The sequence below is a fragment of the Protopterus annectens genome, chromosome 7.part0, assembly GCF_019279795.1.
Source record: "Protopterus annectens isolate FY-2018-M chromosome 7.part0, PAN1.0, whole genome shotgun sequence".
Lineage (NCBI taxonomy): Eukaryota > Metazoa > Chordata > Ceratodontiformes > Protopteridae > Protopterus > Protopterus annectens.
In genome coordinates, this window is record NC_056739.1 from 107,516,354 (window position 1) to 107,536,518 (window position 20,165).

At 41.4% G+C, this 20,165-nt stretch overlaps 1 protein-coding gene across 2 annotated transcripts in view; it reads right to left on the minus strand.

Annotated features, from left to right (window-relative positions):
* MAPK14 (mitogen-activated protein kinase 14) overlaps positions 1-20,165 on the minus strand; it is a 1,171,379-nt gene that overhangs the window by 253,586 nt on the left and 897,628 nt on the right. Inside the window, exon 9 of one of the 2 annotated variants that reach the window (XM_044076538.1) lies at positions 7,651-7,730. The exons of the other annotated variant lie outside the window; for it this stretch is intronic. Within the exon in view, the coding sequence (XP_043932473.1) occupies positions 7,651-7,730 (80 nt within the window). The remainder of the gene's footprint in view (positions 1-7,650; positions 7,731-20,165) is intronic. 2 annotated transcript variants of the gene reach the window in all.

Sequence of the window (20,165 nt, forward strand, 5' to 3'; positions counted from 1 at the left end):
ACCCTTAGAAATGCATGGATATGTGCTTATTTATTAAGTACTAAAAACTGTTTTCCTCTAGACAAATGAGGAAAGTTGAGTGCTACAGTAATTTGTAGCTTATTTAGTGCTTACAACGAGTTCTGCACAAGTGCTGAACTCAAAGTAACAGATTTGAGAGCTAAAACTAAAAAAAACTGTCTAGTTCTAAGGGAAAATTTGAACAGCAGACTTTATGGGGCCAGAAATAGTTTAACCCTAGATAAGCGGCAAAGTGTATTTTTTTAATATAACAGTAGCAAATGAGCTAACTGATTTAAACAAATTAACCAACAGAGCCCCATTCCAGCAGTCTTCGATCATACAAGTTCTAACTGCACACTCCTACTACTTGGGTGCAGGGGAAACATCTCCAAAAAAGATGGTCTGGATTAGTGCTCAAGTTATACAAACAAAGCTAGATTCAGCAGGTCTGAATTTAGTCTATGCTACAGCAAACAAGGCATACCAATTTCAGAAAGATACAGTTCAAATAAGCAGGCACAATAAGCCTTTAACCAGAAACTCCCAGCTCAGAAGGGCAGAAGCTACCCTCTCCGCCCACAAGAGTGCAGACTACACCTTCTTAATGTAAAATAACTGTCCCTAAGCCCAAATGCTTAAACCAGAACTAATACACTTTTAGAATAACAGACACTAAAGCCTTCACTCAGCAACTCCCAACTTAGAAGGATGTAAGCTATCAGTCCTGCCACAACAGTGTAGACCACAAACTTTCTTAATGTAAAACAATTGGTCTGAAGTCCAAGTGCTTCAACCAAAGGTTTAGAATAACAGTTGCAACCTAATCAGGCTACTAACAAGCAGTAATAAATGCAGCAGAATAAATGCAATAAAGTAAGAAGAAACACAAATACAGTAAAAGCAGATGAATAAAGTGCAATATTTTTATACAGCAATAGAAAACGAGCAAACAGATTTAAGCAAATTACCCAATTAACCAGTAAAAAGCTCAAAACTGAGCCCTGTTCCAGCAGTCTTCAATCAGACAAGTTCTGACTGCACACTCCTGCCACTAGGGTGGAGGGGAACCTTCTCCAAAAAAGATGGCCTGGATTAGTGCTCAAGTTATACAAACAAAACTAGATTCAGCATGCCTGAATCTAATCTATGCTATAGCAAACAAGGTGCACCAATTTCAGAAAGAAACAGTTCAAATAAGCAGGCAGAATAATCCTTTAACCAGAAATTCCCAGCTCAAAAGGGCAGAATCTAGCCTCTCCTCCCTCAAGAGTGCAGACCACAAACCTTTTTAATGTAAAATAACTGGTCTGAAGCCCAAGTGCTTAAACCAGAACTAATACACTTTTAGAACAGACACTGAGCCTTCAATCAGCAGTTCCCCACTTAAAAGGATTTAAGCTACCTGTCCTGCCACAACAGTGACGACCACAAACCCTAATGTAAAACAACTGGTCCGAAGCCCAAGTGCTTAAACCAAAAGGCTTAGAATAACAGTTACAATTTAATTAGGCTACTACCAAGCAGTAATAAATACAGCAGAATAAATACAATTGAGTACTTTTAAGAAGAGGCAAAAGCAATATAAAGTGCAATTTTTTTTTAGTACAGTGCAAGGAGAGAGGAAGTATAGACCTTCCTTCTAATCCTCAAAATGGCCCAACTATCTTTATACGAAAGGAGTTTGGTAGGGAGCAAAGGTTTAGAAGACTTGTCAGAGGAGACGGACACCACCGCAGGATCAGCAGGAGGACACAAACAGGAAGTGATAATCCTCGGGATCCTTACAGAACCAGTCAGGTTTGTTTGAAACAGAGGGCTGAGAATCTGGTTTTAGAGGCAGCTGTAAAAGTGTCTAACAAAGCATCCAACACAAGTTTAGGCGTGCCTATCTGAAGCAACTCATAATACCTCTTCTGGATATCAGACACCTGAGAAGAATCCCACTTAAAGTATGCCATCATTCTGACTACTGCGTCCACAAAAGGCAGCTCCTCCAAAGGAAACTCAAGGCTAATGGATTCCTCTTAATCAGAGCCATAAGCCAAGGGAGAAGGCATCTGAGAAGAATAAGACAAAGACCCCCTCATCAAAATCAAAATCCTCATGAGGAATCAGGATCCCTAGGCTTTTAGAAGGAGTTGAAGTCCAAGGTGCAGTAGGCACAGAAACCCCTTGAGGAGGCTTCAGGGCAATTAAGGCAATAAACACTCCCCAAGTAAACTCTTGCCATCCCTTTGAAGGTCGTTAGGACATACAAAATAATGTTTAATCTTTTGTTTTTTTAATCTTCTGTTTTTTCTTGGTAGGGACATCAGCCTTAAACACAGGAGGTTCCAACCCATGACAAGATTTAATAGGAACCCCTTCCCTGACCAGAATCTACAAAATCCCTCTAGGGCCTCCGAGATACCCAACCTCAATTCCTCCTTGACTCTGAAACAGATGCCTGCAAAGCTTCACAGGACAACTGAAAGGAAGGTAAGCCATCTGGGAAGTTGTATTCAAGCTTGCTCCCAAGAATGTAATTTGTTGACAGGGTAGGAGTTGTGATTTCTTTTCGTTTATGGTGTACCCCAGACAAGTTAGAACCCTTTTTACAAATGCCAGATGATGCAAAAGTATATCCCGGCTTTCTGCCAGAATTAGACAATCGTCCAGGTATGGGTATATTTGAATACTTCTTTACCTCCAAAATGCAATAACTGGAGCTAGGCACTTTGTGAATACCCTGGAAGCAGTAGATAAGCCAAAGGGCAGTGCAGAGAACTGACAGTGCATGTAGCCTGCTTTGAAGCATAGGTATCTTCTGCAAGATTCCCTGATTGGGATGTGCAGGTATGCTTCTTTTAAATCTAGTGTTGCCAACCAGGCATCTTTACCTAGCATAGTAAGTAATTGGTCAAGAGTCAGCATCTTGAATTCTGGTACCAGGAAAAGTCTGGAGTAGAAACCTTGTCCCTTTTCCTCTTCTGGTACCAGTTGAATAGCCCCTATGCTTAAGAGAGAAAGTACTTGTTTTTGAGCCTCTGCCCACTGATTTGGGGGTAGGTCCGGCCACCCACTTGGCGTTGGCAATGAGTGGAAGTGAAATCTGTATCCCTGGGACACTATATTTAAAGCCCATTTCTCCTTGGTAATGAGTTCCCAGTTCTTTGCATGAAGAGCAATCTTCCCCCCCAAAGGGGCAGTCAGAAGATAAGTGCTTGGAAATTTTAAAAGGAAGTCTGAGACAATTTACCATAGGGGGGTGTCTTGTTATTCCCAGTCTAGGAAATGGAGGCCCCCCACTGCTTAGTTCTGAGAGTCCCCTGGGACTGAAACCTGGGTTTTTTGCTGTGTCTGGGCTTAGCTTGAGAAGACCTGAAAGGGGCTGGAAAGGACCAATTCTTAGAAGGCCAGTGCCTACTAAATCTAGGAGGCTGAATGTGTAAAAAAAATCTAACAGTTTGCATAGATTTAGCTTTATCTTCCATCTTTTTATGAACTTCTTCAGCCTTGTTGCCAAACAGGCGGTCCTGATTTAAAGGAGCATCCAACAATTTAGCTTTAACATGATCAGACAGAGATTGCTCCTTAAGCCAAATATGCCTTCTAAGCACAGACCCAGTAACAGCAGCCCTTCAAGAGGCCTCTAAAGAATCAAAACCACAAAGTATGTTCTCCAACTTGTTCAGCAGAATGCATTAAATCCAGTAAGTCTTTATTTTCCACACAGTCAGGAATCAACATCATTTTCTGTTTAAGCAGTCCAATAACATGTTGCTGATACCTTAACATATGAAACTGGCAGTTTAAAGCCCTAATGGCCAAGGTTGCAGAAGTGTAAACCTTTTTACCCATCTATCCAGCACACTGGAGTCTCTATCAGAGGGGGTAGGGATTTTTAGCAGTAGAAGCCTTAATGCCCTTGGGCCCATGTGAAATAGTCTCTGGATCTGCAACAGGATTTTTGACAAGGAACTTGTGGGACTTAGGGACCCAGTAGTATCTGTCAGGTTTACTGGGAGCAGGAGGCAGGGAATCAGGGGCCAAACTAGATTCCAAAAAAGCATCAACAATGTCTAGTACAGGAGGTAGAGCTAAAGGCCTATATGTTGAGGTAGGAGAAGGAAATCGCTAAGCCTCTTTTTTGAATCAGAAAATTCCTGGCTTTCCCAGTGAAAATGCTCCCTTAGAGTACGTAAGGTTTCCCCAAAAGAAAAATCCTCAGGAGGGGAAGCAGAGGGAATAGAGTTCTCTGCATCAGAATCCTCGTAAGTAGGTCAGGCCAAATCCAGGTCGTCAGAAAAAACAGAATCCTAATCAGAAGATTCATAATCAAGCTCAGCCCTAAGGCCTCTTAGAAGGGGGGGGGGGGGCTACCCCTGATTAGAGTTATTAGATCTTCAGCCATTTTTATCATTTGTTTTTTAGGCATACAGGCCAGAGCATGTGACCTGGACATTCATTTTTTTAGACATGGATCGAGATTTAGGCCTTAGTAATAAAGGAGGCATCGATTTAATATGCAAGTCCGTAGGCCTGAATGCACCCTCAGAAGCCGGTGTCTGCACAGTGGTTCCGGACCCATCCAAGGTAGAGACATCCGCGGGTTCCATAGCTGAAGTATCTTGTGGCATACCAGACTCCGAATGGGTCTCAGCAGAGGCCTGCGAATCAGTAGTAGTGGGTATTAGGGGCTGCGAAAGTGCCTCACTGAATACTGGCGAACTGGCATATGGCTAAGGAGAAGCGTCGTCAGCAGTTTTGGACCTCAGCTGCCTGACTCTGTCTTTATCTTTGCGTTTTTTCAGAATTCCGGTAGTTGGATGGCTAACCGACGACATTTCTGGATAATTAAACAGAGAACCAAAATATTTAGAGGCAAAATTATACCAACGAAGGATAGTGCGCTGATTAAATAAAGCACAAAACCGACAGCAAGGTATGTCGTGGTCAGGGCCTAGGCAAGGAATACAGTACGAATTAAAATCTTTATGAGGTATTTGCTTTCCACAAGTAATGCAATTATTAACTTTTACTGACATCGGTAAGGAGCAAGAAAAAGTTTCCCCAACGGGTTACTTCGCTTTTAGTTGAAGACTTTGGTTCTGAAACTCGAAAATGAAAATTTCAGGAGTTGGCCGACCGGCACTTGCTGCTTCTGCTTCGGGCACTGCATGGCAAGAAAGACTGATGTAATGGCATCGGCTGCATGTTTTATATCCCTGGAGACCTGACATCATGGAAGAAGAAACAGCACCGACGCAGGACCCCAAGACTTTGCTAATCAGGCCGACTGAGGGCAACCTGCCAGCAGATTACCCAAATGTAATGACTGCAACAGGGAAACACGAAGAATATCTGTAGTCGACACCAGACGGGTTACAGAGCTATCACCTGCTCCTAGACATATGTTCAGTGGATGATGGACAGCCAAAAAACACAGCTGAAATTTCTTTGCCTTCTTCTTGCTTAATGGTTGTACCATGTGGTTAACTGATTCCGTCATGCTACCTTGGACCAACTGTTTAAGCTGTTGGTTCTTGAGGCAGATGGCCAGGGAAGACAACTGGCTTCTAAGAATCTTAGGCACAAACACCTTACAAGTACCACAGGAAGTATTGGACGTGGGAAGCACCCACACAAAACTAGCACCGTTTGTGATGATCCTTATGTGGAATCTGCCTCCAACACTGACATTTTCCCTTCTTAGATGACATGAACTCCAAGCAACCAAAAGAAAACAAAACCAGCATTAAGAAAGAAAAAAAAAAGACACCAACGGGGCACTTCTCTGATGGCTAGGTATCAGCACAGCTAAGGGGGTTCAGAATGATGATCACTGCTGGCATTCAGACTGGTGGCAAAGTAGTTCTGGGTAACTGCGTCTGTATGTCCTGTTTATGCCCTATTTCCTGAGTGGGGTGCATATGTCTGACATGCAGCACATACAAGATCTAAAAGCTTTGGTATACTGGCTGGATGTTAGGCTATTCTTGGCAGGAGATCCCTAAGGTGAAGAATACAGCAACAGTGATATAGAGAGGACATCAGCTTTGCTAGAAGGACATTTGTAGTGTAACCAGTAAAGAACCGTGGACAGCCAAAGGCGTGGATTACTTAACTCTACTTGGTCGAAATGCTCAGGATGGGACTCGCGCTGAAAGCATGGAGTATGTAACGCCATCCGGATGATGTGCTCAGAATGGCATTAAAAGTGAAAACATGGGTGCTGTAATGCTGATGGACGTTCTGAGACTAGCACTCGCAGCAAAGGCATGGAGGACGCAATGCTGTTAATGGTTGAAGATGGTACTTTGAGTGAAGTCTGGGACACCCCCCCAATGCTATATTCTCATAGCCAACCTGTGAAGCTTACCCTCACTTTCTAGGATATATGCCACAAAATAGAAAAGGAATTTAATCTCTGGACAGACAGGCAATTAAGATTAATGGGTAGGGTTCTGCAAGAGGTGGGGCAATAAGTACACCTGTATGCATGGATCAAATACTCAAAACTGTTCCAGGACTGAGCACTTGAGGATCAGCATTACAGTCCAAGCAGACTGCAATGGCCTCCGAGGTAGTCAAGAACAACCTTCAGTCTGATTTGTGCCTCAGAAGTCAAACAAATGACACTCCAAAGCATGCTTCCAAAATGATTTGGTCTTCTACCTCATGCTCATCTACTTTTAACCAGAAATCCTTTGGGATGTGCACCTATATGCAATGTCCCTCCAGAAGCCATCTTCAACTTACTGTGCTACCATACGGCAAATTTGTACTGAAGACAGCCTGTAGCATCATTTGCTTATACTGGGGACTTCAACGAAGGTGTTACACCTATGACAACAGAACCTGCAAGTCTCATCCTTCAGCACCTGCCGATAACAGTAATTCTAGGAACTGAACTGCTTGTTTTTTTCTGTATACAGTGAAAAAATGGGATTTCTCTGTGACAACTGCAAAGAAGACATCTGAGTAAAAAGAAACGAGCAAACCCCTTAAGCCAGGCAGACAGGACAACAGACAAATGGTACAGAAAACCCTTGGCAAAACAGTGTATGCAGTCCGAAGGCACTTACCTTTTGCAGAAGCCTTCTCCGTGTAAGTTCATATATTACCAAAGTAATGCCATGTAACCAGCAAGAAATATCAGGTGAATAAATACAATGAACAGAAAACCAAAATACACCAGACAGAATAGAGTCTATGCCCACCTGCACATAATACTTACAAGTGACAGATTTAAAGGAAGATGCAGCCTACATGGTGGCTCCCTGAACAAGGTTATTGAAAACACAGCAGGCAATTCTGACCTCTGCTCTGATGTGCATGCATCAAAGCAGACGTCCAGTGCCACACGGGATAGACAGGAACAAAGCTTGAGACAACTGCTGTCGGCAATACTCAAAACATTATGACTACAAAGCTTCTTTTTAACTGCTTACACACAAATCTCTAAGCCAGACGGCCAAGATACACATCTGGAAGCCACCAGGTAAGTGGTGTTCACTCTTTTAAACTAACTTTCCGATAATTACACCATTAACAAAACTAGGTCTCTCATCATTTTGACCTGCATATGGACAGTTTAAAAGTGGTGATAAGGCAGGCAGGAAGCCCTGGTCACTCATGCAAGGAGGACTCGTGGATTCTTCTCACCTCATGGCTAGGCATCCGGTTGATGAGGTAGTCCGGCGGAATTCCGGTCAGTCGCATGATCTGCTGAAGCTGGTTAATATCTTAAGGTTCCCGGGTCAAGGGGTTCGTTAACATGACACAATGCACAAAGCCTCACCCAAGAAGCATTAGCAGTGAAGGCTGGTCCTAAGAGCCTCAGACTTTTAGGCAATCAAAAACAAAGGAGTTACCATCACCACTACATGGAACAAAGACCTGTTGCCCCACGTAACGCAGATGGCAAATAATGAATACACATAACCTATCAATCCTCCACCTTTTTACAAAACCTTTTTTTCCCATTTGTTGCTTCTCCCATACAGCCTGGCCTTCCTCTTGTGAGGCTTCCCTGCTCACCAATACCTGAATCTCCAAATGCTCCTGCAGGAAACCCCAGACATAATCCTTTGTTGACTGGGCCTTCCCAACTCCTAGGACAGTTACTCATTACTAGGCTTAGGAATCCAATGGGGAGTAGTGAGTGTCGAGCCTGGAAGCCCCCACTGACATGACACCCAGTCAATTACCTTATCTGTGGGAGCAGCTACTGCAATAATATTAGGACTGTTGTCACAGTTCCCTGTATAAAGCTGAAAGAAATGCAAGCTCCTGGTTTCCACCAGAAGTCACACAGACTTCAACACTTCCTCCGCTGGGAAAGAAGAATTGACTCACAGACGGCCTCATCCATAACAACCTGGGCAGCCCTACAAGCAACTCGAGTCCATTCCTGAACTTGGGTTGCCAGTGTCAAAGATGGATGTCCTGCCTGTGCAACACAGGGCTGGCTCTTCAGCAAAACTTTATAAAAATACACTGCATGCGTTGCAGTCAGCTCAATTCAAATACTAATCAGGAATACTGAGTAAATCAGATTAATAATAAACTGAAATGGCAGTGAATGGCTCAAGTTTTCAATCCACATTATGAATTAAACACACACACCCATACCCAGGAAACGCTGCAAATTGGCTTCAAACAAGTCTTCATGAATAAACCAAAAGAAACTTCAGCAGATCTTAGGACTCTGCATATGCCCGCAAAGAGAGAGTTCTACAGTATGAATGCCTTAGCTTAAAAAGCCAGTATAACCTTTAACTGCTAACACCACCTTGCACCCAAAAACACAGAAAAAGAAAAAGAAAAATCCATACAGCAGTAGATTCAGAAAAAGACAATGCTGGGTTCAAGATAAGCCACGCAGTAATGGCTGAGATGTATACTTATATGGAAGTAAAGAGCGAGCTCTCGCCAGACGTACCATTACAATACTATAGAGTCTTTACTATGGGGAGGACTCCTTTAGATGAGCACCACATACAAACTTCTTCATTTCGTTAAGTCTTCCTGGTGCTGTGTCTTCTGGCTTCTTGTAGAATGCTGATCATCTCTTCTGAAAGCCAGTCAACAGGCTAAGAGGATTAGTGTAACCCATCTTAGGCTCCTCATGCTTGAGGTGTACTGCAATTTCTTCTGGTGAGAAAAACATAATGCTATAGTTATAGAGAGAGAGACCTCTCTTTGGTCATATGATTTAGCAGAAAGAACTACCACTGCCTATGCCAGACAGGGGCCGCCATCACAATTCTGGCCCCATCTGAACTGTTTGCATCACCCACAGCAACAACGGTGGTGGGGAATGCATACAGCAGACCTCTGTACCAACAGCTTCTGAACACATTCACCATCCATGCTTTTCTGCAAGGAAATCATAAACAAAATTTCAATGCAATCGTTGTCTAGCATGAAGAGAGTCAATCAATACACCCTACCTGTATGTGACGGTCTGTAAAATTATAGGATCCAAATGCCTGATAATGGTTCTGCCCAGCTGATTTGCCACCACATTTAGCATTTAGTACAAATAAGATGTCTGGAGGTGCACGGCCAGCTGGATAGCCAGCTCCCACACCAGCATGATCATTTTTTGTACAGTTAGGAGTGAGTGCGTGCCTCCTTCCACATTAATTCACTAAAGTACTGTAGTGCTGTCTGTGACCACGGATTCCTTGAGGTAAAGCACATCAGGCAGCCTTCATGAAAAAAAGGACTGCCAACATACCCTTGACTTACATATATGTTACACATGGTCTTGCTCTAAAGCCCTATGAATTACCAGCTGTGCTAGTTATTCACCAGGCAAGGACAGACATGCACATGGTTAAGGGTCTCTTCCTCTCGGAGACTACCATGGGTCTGCCTTGATTGAGTTCCAACTACTGGGTCCACCACGTGAACTCCGTTTCGATGTCAGGGATGACTAGAATCATATGATGTAGGGGGAAACGGTGCTTTGTCAGACATTCATGGGGTACACTGGATATTTCTCGTAGAAAACCTGGCTACAGATGTCATCACAATTAATGCAGACATGAGCCACGGGGTCCTGATGATCCCCTAGCTAACACATGAGGGTTCTGGGCCAGGCATGTGAAGAGGCATTTCAACTGGACAGGCCTTTTCTTAGAAAGATAAAGACAACACTTTTTTACATCCAGGAATACCTTTGATTTGTGTGTGATCATTTCAGTTTTGGAATGCATAGACCGAAACTCAGTCTAGTCAGGCAATCCATAGATGCCATCAAAAGGGACAGGATAAGACGGTCATCCAGGTATGGACTCCCCAGTGTCCTTAAGAAAAGGCACATACCCCTGTTAGACATTTGGTGAACACCAGTAAAGCCATGGACAGGCTACTGAGAAAGGTAAACTGGAAGCAATTCTCAGTTGCCCTGAACCTTAGAGACTGCCTGTGGCCTTTGTGAATTGGGATTCGCAGGTAGGTGTCTTTCAGACTCAGGGTATGTATGTATGTACATATTTTTTTTTTTATTTTCTGTTTAATGGGTTAAGTCCCACTAGGCCAGTGAATTATTTCAGGGGAAACGAGAGGTGATAATTGTACCAACCGAGACACATGTCTAGGACAATGGGAAACTTCCCATGTTTTTGCTGTGGGATCTTTTACATCCAATAAGCATGAACAACCCGTGGAACACCACTGGCAGATGCCACAGGTGGGTAAGCATCCAGACTTTGGTTAGTCTTGAGTCAGCTGCTTGCCCTGGAAAGGTCCAGAATGTTTTTTTTTCCTGGGGCAATTTTCTGTTTGCACTAGGAAAAGTCTCGATTAGGAACACTGTTCTCGCAAAGTATCATTCCCAGCTGCTCCAATACCTTCAGTGATAAGTGTGCCTGGTCCAGACTGGAGTCATTCCCAGAAAGGGCAGAACTGCCCTAAACTCAAACTTGTGTCCTTGTAAATGATGTCTTTCAACCATCTGTCACAGATAAGGTGAACCACTTTCTCTTGAAATGAGATAGCCTGCCTCCCAAGAGACGGGAAGGAGGAAGAGAAGTAGGTGGAGCTGAGAGTACCATCATTAGTGGCTTGAAAATTCCTGTGGGGGACACTTGATGCCTCCCCCAGCACACATTTCTTGCCTACCCCTGAACCTTTACTCCAAACCTGACCCTTTTTTTAATATGCCTTCCTCCACCTCTACTTCAACTGCTTAGCACCAATTTCTTTCTTGCGAAAAGGCCACTGCTTGGCCAGATAGTTCAGTTGCGACTAGGAATAGATGGCTGAAAGAGCTGTTTCACCTATTCTATCGCCTTGCCCTTCAACAATGACTTAAATATCACTGGTATTCATACACTTGCTTTGGTTGTATCGAATGACTTAAATATTTCCAGTCAGTCAAGGCGAAAAAGTAAATACTTATCTAAATGTTAAACTAAAGCTTTAAGTTTCCTGACAAATGTCGGTATCTGAACAAGTCAAGTCTCTGGATTATGGTCACACTGGTTGCTGTTTTACTATATGCTTCAAAAGAATCATATCCTATCTGATGGTATGCTTACCCGCTTTAAAGACAGGTGGGATCAATCTGTGTACACTATCTTTTTTTGCTTTCTACATGATGCCAGAGGTCATATTTTCAATTTGTTTAAGAATTTATCTTAACAGCTAGTGTGCACTTGGAATTTTACAGACTTAAGTACCAGAGAAACAGCGCTGCACACTTCCTTCTTTCCAGAATGGTCCAGGACGCTACTCTTTACTGGTTGTGAATATCCTTAGACCTGGAGCCAGTCTAGATGCCCTACTTCCAAAGAAATGACTGCTACATCAGTCATCCGTTTTTCCTAATGGTAATGAAAGAGTTTCCTGGAATCCAGAGACAAAGACTTTTTAGGAGCAAGTGGACAGGAGTCTGATTTTATGGATGCCTGGAAGATGGAAGGGCTGTGAAAGGCTTAGATATATCTGTGCCAAAGATGTCTAAGTAGTCTGTCCTTGATTCTGACACCACTTTGGAGCCCTAACTGATGTCTTTCTTCCCAAGATTGTAGGTATCGCCAAAAGATGCACATTCAGGAAGGGAACCAGAAGAAACAACTACATCATTAGAAGTGCAGACCACTGCACAGATGATGTGTAAAGAAGGCAGATCATTCCCTTCAAATTTAGAGCCTAAAGAATTAGACTGCAGATACATTCCTCTTCTTCAGAAGAGGGGTATTCTCGGGTCAGAGGACTGTGACACTAATGGATTCATCCTTTTGCCAGGCTGAAACAGTCTTCTACAATTTTTTTGCACTTGAACTTGAGCTAAAGCATAATATCTGGGCCACAAATGGGAGGGCCTAGCTGGTTGACAGTAACCAATACCTCCTTAGTAAGAGACGTTCAGGATTAGTCCAAAAAGACCCTGGTTCTGTCTATTATGTCTATTCTACTATTATTATGTAAAAACCACTACTTGCTGAGACTTCACACAATCTGGGAGAGGAAAGGGAGATTTCTAGAGAGGTAGGTGTCCTTTCCTGGTGCCTGGGAACTGGTGTCCAAGCCAGCCTACCATTCAAACTCTCTTGAGGCCTGTGCAGTAGCAGCAGAAAATTCAGTCCCACTGTGCCTTCAAAAGGGTCAGAGCAGGTAGGGATTCAACAACACTAAGATGTGGGACTGGGAACTTTACCATGCCCTCCAGCTTCTTCTAATCTAAGTAGGCACTAAGGTTTCTAGCCTATTTACTGCATTCTTCTTGAATATAGTATGGTGATTGCAAAAGGACATGTGATGCTCCTCTCCTAGGCAGAACAGGTGCTATGAATTGAAGTACTTTTGAAGACTCCTCTTTTTGCATGCAAATCTGTTAAAAATGCTTTTCCAGGATGACACAAACCTCAAAAAGTTGACATTCTAATCCAAAAATTACAGGTTTTAACGGCCAAAAAAGATAAACAATGCCATCAAACATTAAAAGCCAAATAAGAGTCCCAAAACTGTGTACACATCATTCCCTGGAGGTCTCTTAGAAGAAAGCGATGTACAGAAGGCGTGATGACTAGCTGCTTCATGTTGGGGTAAGGGTAATCATCCTCAACTTGCTCTCACTTTTAGCTGTACACTGGGCCAACGTCTGGGACAGAGTATGAGCTTGGCTTGTGGGCATGTTTGTAAACAAATTCATCTCATAAATGTAGACATCAGTCAGTTTTCACCCAATTCCTAGGGCAGCAACCCCTATGATTAACACCCACTGAAATGTGCAGATGCTACCTAATTACAGAGTAGGACTACATATTGCTGGCATTTCCTGCATATCACTGCGTAGCACACTCGTTAGAGATGTCATGTACAGCACTAGTACAGAATTACTTTAGCTCTCTACAATGGCTCTCATATCACCAATAATGAAGACACAGGCTTCAGTAGAGAAGTATTACACTACACAACCCTGCAATGCTACCAGACATCTAATGAGCACTGCACTCTATAGTGCTACCAGCTTCACAGCTGCACTACCCACAATGCCAACCATTACTGAGCATTACACTCTGTCACCAAGTCATTACAAACCCTGTAGCTTAATATAACCATTAAAAGACCCCAAATTTCAAAGGGTTCAAACAATGAAGAGCTGTGGATTCTCACACTCAAATGGCGCCATCCATTACAATCACAATGCAACAGCGTTAGCCACTGCAGAATCTTACATTCCTAATGTCAAACTCTACACAGTACTGCTCTAATAATGTTAAATGCTACAGACCCCTGCATCCTAGCAATGTCAGCCATTACAGAGCCCCTCACACATAAAAGGTATCAGTCACTTCTGACACCTTTTACTCCAATAGTACCAAGCCTCACTCTTTCACAATGCCAGTGTTACAGAATCTCATCCTTCATTACCCCTTCTTTAAGTTAAGCACCATCCCCCTGAACTCAGAAAACTGTAAACACTGTTCTGCACAAAAGCAGACACTGTTTGGTTCTCACAACAAAGACATGAACTACTAGTCATGTACTGCAAGCTCATAGACATTAGTATTGCAAATGTGATAATACAGGAAATCATACTGCATAGCTCTTTTGCATTCTAGTACATTTGCAATACATTAATGAAACACCACAATATATTAGAGACCCTTTTTCAGTGATTGTATTTTGAAGAGATACCACTTATCACACTTTGAGAAAGAACTACACATTTCATCAGCTTGTTTCTATTTAACATGGAGTCTACTTCATAATTTAAATGATTGCAAATATCAGCAAACACTGAAGCTTTTTACTATTATCTGTAACAGATTCGGAATTCTTTAATGTATTCTTCATCTGGAATACATAACCCTTGGGAAACACAGCCCCTTCAGAGTTACTTGCATCTGAAGACAGATCTGGAATTTAACTAGTAGGTAAGCTCCTCTACAGTCTCACTCGACATTTCTGTACACACTAGATTGAAATACCTTGGAAAATTTCTTCTTGCCCATCATTTTCCCAAAAATATGTCACTGCTCCTCAGCAAACATCTTCTGTTCCTTCTTGGTTCTTCAAAGCCTTGGACAACAAATGATCTCAAGTGCTCACATTTCAAGACCGCCTCTGGTTGATGAGAAAAACCTTGATGAATTTTGACATTCTTTCACCATCAACAGAAGAAAAGCTTTGATATAAAAATTATGCTCTGATTAGTTCTGCAGCAGACTCTCTTGTATGTGAGCTTTGTTCATCACTAAATAAACAATGAAGATGCCAGAATGCCCGACTTCAACATACGACCCATCAGGATTTGTCCAGACAAAAAATACAACTTTACTGATTTAATATATTCCATTATACTGGGAGGGTGGCCTAATGGTTAAGGTGTTTGCCTTACAAACACAAGGTACAGGGTTTGAATCTCACAGGGGACAACTGGCTAGGCTTAAAATGGCTTGCAAGGGCAGTTAGCCTAGTACTAGCCTATGAACCTATGAACCTAATATAAGTAAGTGGAAAAGATTTCCAAACGGAGCAGTGTTTTTCACTTGCAAACAGCCTTTCAATCTAATGATCACTTTCCGTTACTTCTAGAATTAAAAAAGCTTGGGTTTATAGATGAACCAAACAGATGGTAATGTAGTTACCTAAAAAGACAAAACTTTTTTTGTCTTAGGTGTTCTCAACATTTCGGAATAGGGTATCTTCAGAACAGGTGTTCCACAGGGCTTAGTTCTAGGGCTTCTGCTCTTCAACCTGGTTATTAAATGACCGGACATCCACCCTTACAGAACTAAATATTACACCTAAAGTTGAAGAAGGATTCCTTTTTAAAGGTGTCAAAATCAGCAAAGAAGAAAATCCTCAAAATGACACCAGAATACACAGCTTTCAAAAAAAGTAACTCCATGATATCTCAAGTACAATTAAACCTACACTTCTTACAGTTCATAGCTGCATTTTTACTGCAGTCATGCTAACTGCTTTTTCACTTGTTTATTCTGTTGCCAGTCCATGTATGTAAATTGCTCTGCAAATGTTTTATCAAATGCATACTGCAATTATACTCTTAATATCATAACACTTGGTCTTTAGAGCCTGGGCTGAGGCTATAAAAGGGCTTTTGATCTCTCCACTCACTCATTTACAAAAAAGTAAGTATGATCTACCCAGAGAATGCACTGTAACACAAGATGCTCAGTCTGCACCAAAACATTAAAGTAACATTACAAGCTCGCTCTTTGTACTTAATTACTTACAAATGTAACTCCTGAAACAGTGTTCAGGCTGACTTCTGCTTCTTTTTGCATTCCAAGCACATACATTAGGTGAATTCATGAACCTCCTAACTAACCCTTCATGCATATGCCTTACAAAAGACTGTCATCCTTTCAAGGACTTACATTTTTGGCTTCCGATACACCCCAGTTTCCCTGCCACTCTGAAATGGATAATACAGCAATAGTAAAACAAACAACTCAGTGACTTTTTTGTATTTATTATTTACTTTTTGACTAGGTTAGTCCAACTAAGCCAGCGGCCACTTTTCAGGGGAGATCTGAATTCACATTGACTAGAGAAAATTTGGCTGTAGCATAAGGGGATTGTTTACATTTTCAAAACAAAAAATGGACAGCACCAAAATAGTGGAGAAATTATCCTTTATTTCAATGTAGCAACACCATCCAGGGTAATGTGTCAAACGATATCACTGAGGAAGGCTGCTTATGCAGAAAACGGTCTGATATTTTCATGGGTATGGTGTTTCACACACTACCCTGGATGGTGCTGCTACACTGAAATAAAAGGATAATTTCTCCACTATTTTGGTGCTGGACTGTTTTTGTTTTGAGTTTGTATTGGTGTAGCCGTTTGCACCTGCCGTACTTGTAGAGCCATTTTTTTGGGATTGTTTACATTCAACAACCACCAGCTCAGGCAAATGGAAATGCAGTTTAACGTCGAAAGGACAGAACATTCTGGAGTGCAGCATTCCCCTCACATTTATGCTGCAATACAGTGTCAATACTGAAAAAGTAATCCAAGCATCTGGTGTGGGAATAGACTCCACTGCCTTCTGAATTTGGAGCACCAAAGGAGTGTATGCTACTTGATTATCTTAGCTGATTTACCACCATTAACTTGTCTGCTTTAAAGCCACAATACACAAATTAGTCTCTTTAAATGAGAAATAAAGTTTCCTTCAGAATTAGACTTTTCTACTTTGACTAACCCTTCACTGAAACCTCCTACAACACTCTTATCTCTGGTACTTCCTCAAAATATCTATGCAATTCTTTAAATTTGTTTCAGTCACATATAAATGTGGGCCAATCTAATTAACTTCCAGTTAATTTTCCAAGAGCTAATTAATCTGCTCCTGGAGACAAGAATGATATGACTGCACAAATGCTATATACATTTGATCGACTGGATTGTTAAAAAAAAATCTTAAGTTTCTGTAAACATACCAGGCACTCCTCACAACACTGGTGTGCTTTATGCAATTATTTCTTGAAATTAATTTGCAGTGGCTCAAGTCTACTCTTAGCTTGACCCTTTTCTGAATGACAGCTAGATTAACATCTAAGTTCTCACCTAGTTGAGTTTGCACAGCTACAAGCAATTACAAAACAGCTCCCTCCGAAGCCAAGCATAACTCTTCTGGCAGTCATTAAATACTCTGGACCATTATTCCATGGTAAAAATCACAGCAGCTTCACAATTCTGAATGGCGCCAATAGACAGTGTGGCATTCTTTCCACTTAAAAGTACAGCAACATAGATGGAGATGGGTCTACTCATCAATGGACTGTTTCAAAACTTACTGACTCTCACTCCCAACAAATTTCCTTAAGGCACCATAACGTCATACAACAAAGGCATTAATTCTGACAAGACTCTGCACACCATGGCCAAAAATTATTAACTACCCATTCATCCTCTGATGCTAGAGCAGGTCTAATCTCATAACCAGGTTACAAGTCTTCTGACATTAGAACGTGACCCATATATTTAACTCTGTGTGTATGATCTTATACTTAAACTCAGATTGTGGCTATACTATATTTGACAAGTAAACTGGTTTCCTGTCATTCTCATTTATAATCAGACCAAAGTACCACCAATGATGCTATCATCATCATCAAGCTCTTCAAATATCTGTGCTGCAGCAATACGAAACACTTCTTGGTGCTGACAAAATGCCACATTGTGACTAATGGAATCTGTATTTCCTACAGGCATACTAAACTCATTCAGCTTAGAACTTGTACCTCAAGCTCTTGATTCCTTTATCATACAAGTAAATATTTTTCATCTAGCCTTCCAGCAACAACCTGTATAAAACAGAAAATGCACCCCCTTTATAGTTTTATTTGGGATTTGTGGATCTAGGTATATATGAAACATACTTTGTTCAACAGTAATCATGTTATTTACTCAGTCATTAGGTTCAGTCTGTTCAGTTCCTTCACAGATACACCCTTTAAAGCTACTGGAACCTCTTCTTGATGCATGTATGGCTGATAAAGCATTATCAACATGAATATTTTGCATGCTTTTCAAACATTGCAGATTGATGCATCTTCAAAACTACTCAATGCTTCACATGTGCACATCATGAATTATTTTTAATATGCCAAGCCTTTGGGCAAATCAAATGACCCAATTATGAAGCTTCTACATCAATTATTTGAAATTAACCTTGCATTTCTTGTTCTTATAATCCAAAGTAATCTAATTTGGATCCAACAGCAATAACTGCTGTATCAGATAAACATGCAATTTCTGCATGGAAGAAAAAACTGGTCATTCAGTCTCAATGAAGCAAAATTTTGAACAGACTTTACATTACATTACATTCTGCTCCAGTGTGCAAGCTGGATACTATAATTTATCTCTAGCTGATCCATAAAGATGTCCCACTGTTCTTTGTGCATTACTGTATTGCACACTATGCAGTCTTTCCAGACCTATGGGTCAGGAAATTTCTGCAGTTTTGTTTCACTGCATACATCAGCTTATGCTGTAACTTGATTTTTTTGCACTGTACAGTTTGCTAAAATTATTTTTCATAATACGTCACTTGCACAACTAACTTTATGCAGGAGGCTTTCTCAAATCATGGTTATAGCCACATTATCGTGCAAAACTTGTGCATTTTTCTCTCTGTGTCCAATGCTGTTCTTTCAACAAGCAATATTCACACATTTTAATTCCTTTTGTAAGGGTTTAACTTCAAATACGTTTGCTAACTTACCATACATTTATGGCTTTAGCAACATTAAAAATTTGATTCTTGCAATAATATCCCCCATACTCAATCATTCCATAAGCCATACACAGTTCTGTCATATCAATGAATCATATAACTCACTAAATTCACAAAACTGGACTTTGTTTTTTAAAACTGCATCACTCATCAATACTTGCCAAGGTAACTATTGGGTTCTTGCAAGAAATACAGATGGACATGAAGTCAGGTGCTGCTAGGTTGGAGCTTTTATTACTGTAAATGTAATAAAATACAGGAATTCAAATGACAACTTTACAATTTTTTTTAAAGAAAAGGTGCTAATAATTTAAAGAAACTTCATATGCTACACCATACATCTCAGAGTTTTGCTGTTCACTGTATATCCCAACCATCTGTTCCCAAGTTATTTACTATATGGAACCTGAAATCAATTAATGAGAAATGCTGTTCTCTGGTCCAACCATGTCCTAGTGATCTTTGCTTCCCACACCAACCAACATCAGTCAAGTGCTGATCTTCACTTAGACAACTATCATTTATACAGCTTTACTCTTCAGGGTCCTATTAGCTACTGCAGTGCACTGGTTATTAAAAACTCACTGCGTGGCACTTTTAACTATCAAAACACTACAATCACACACCTCAGTCATAAAGCCTTCAAAGTGACACAATGGGTCATACAGCCACTGCTGTACCACAGTACAGCTCTCAGCCATAATATCAACAAGATCAGTCATGCAGCCATAACAGCATGCTCCACACTGAAGCTCTAGCACTATTTACTAGATCAAGCAGGTTCCACACAGCTAGGTACTTACTTTCATAAAACCATTACGCCTGGTGACATAAGAATGGTCTGTTACTCAGTCACTGCAAGTCTCACATCACGGGGCAACCAGTGCACCACACAGCCTATCACACAGGAGCTGCACACAATGCTGTCATACAGCCACCACACTGTATGTTCCATTATGCAACTACAGCAAAGCCTTAAACATTAGGCAGCCAACACACCAATGTGCTCCATTATGCAGTCACCCATAAATTTACACTATGCCATATGGCACACTGTAACTCAGCAAAAGGACAGCATGCTATGTCATGCAACTGCATGCCAGCAGCTACAACAGAACCATTACATGTAACGTGCTTTGTTAATGAATGACATGTCCTTCAAAATCTACTCAGCACCAACCTACGAAGACTGGCAGCACCTACTGTGTGGCACATGCTCTTTGTTAAGAATACAGTCAAAACATAGAATATGTGCACAGAAGGGTACCGCTTCATATCTAGTACTATGACTATTCAATGCAGGCAGCCCTCTATCCCTTCTACACTACACATATGGCACTATGCACCAGTTGGCCACTATGTTGCACATTTGGTCATGTTATTGCTGCTCCATCTCTGCAACGGTTCCAAAATTGAGACAGCTGTATAACACCCTACCTGGTCA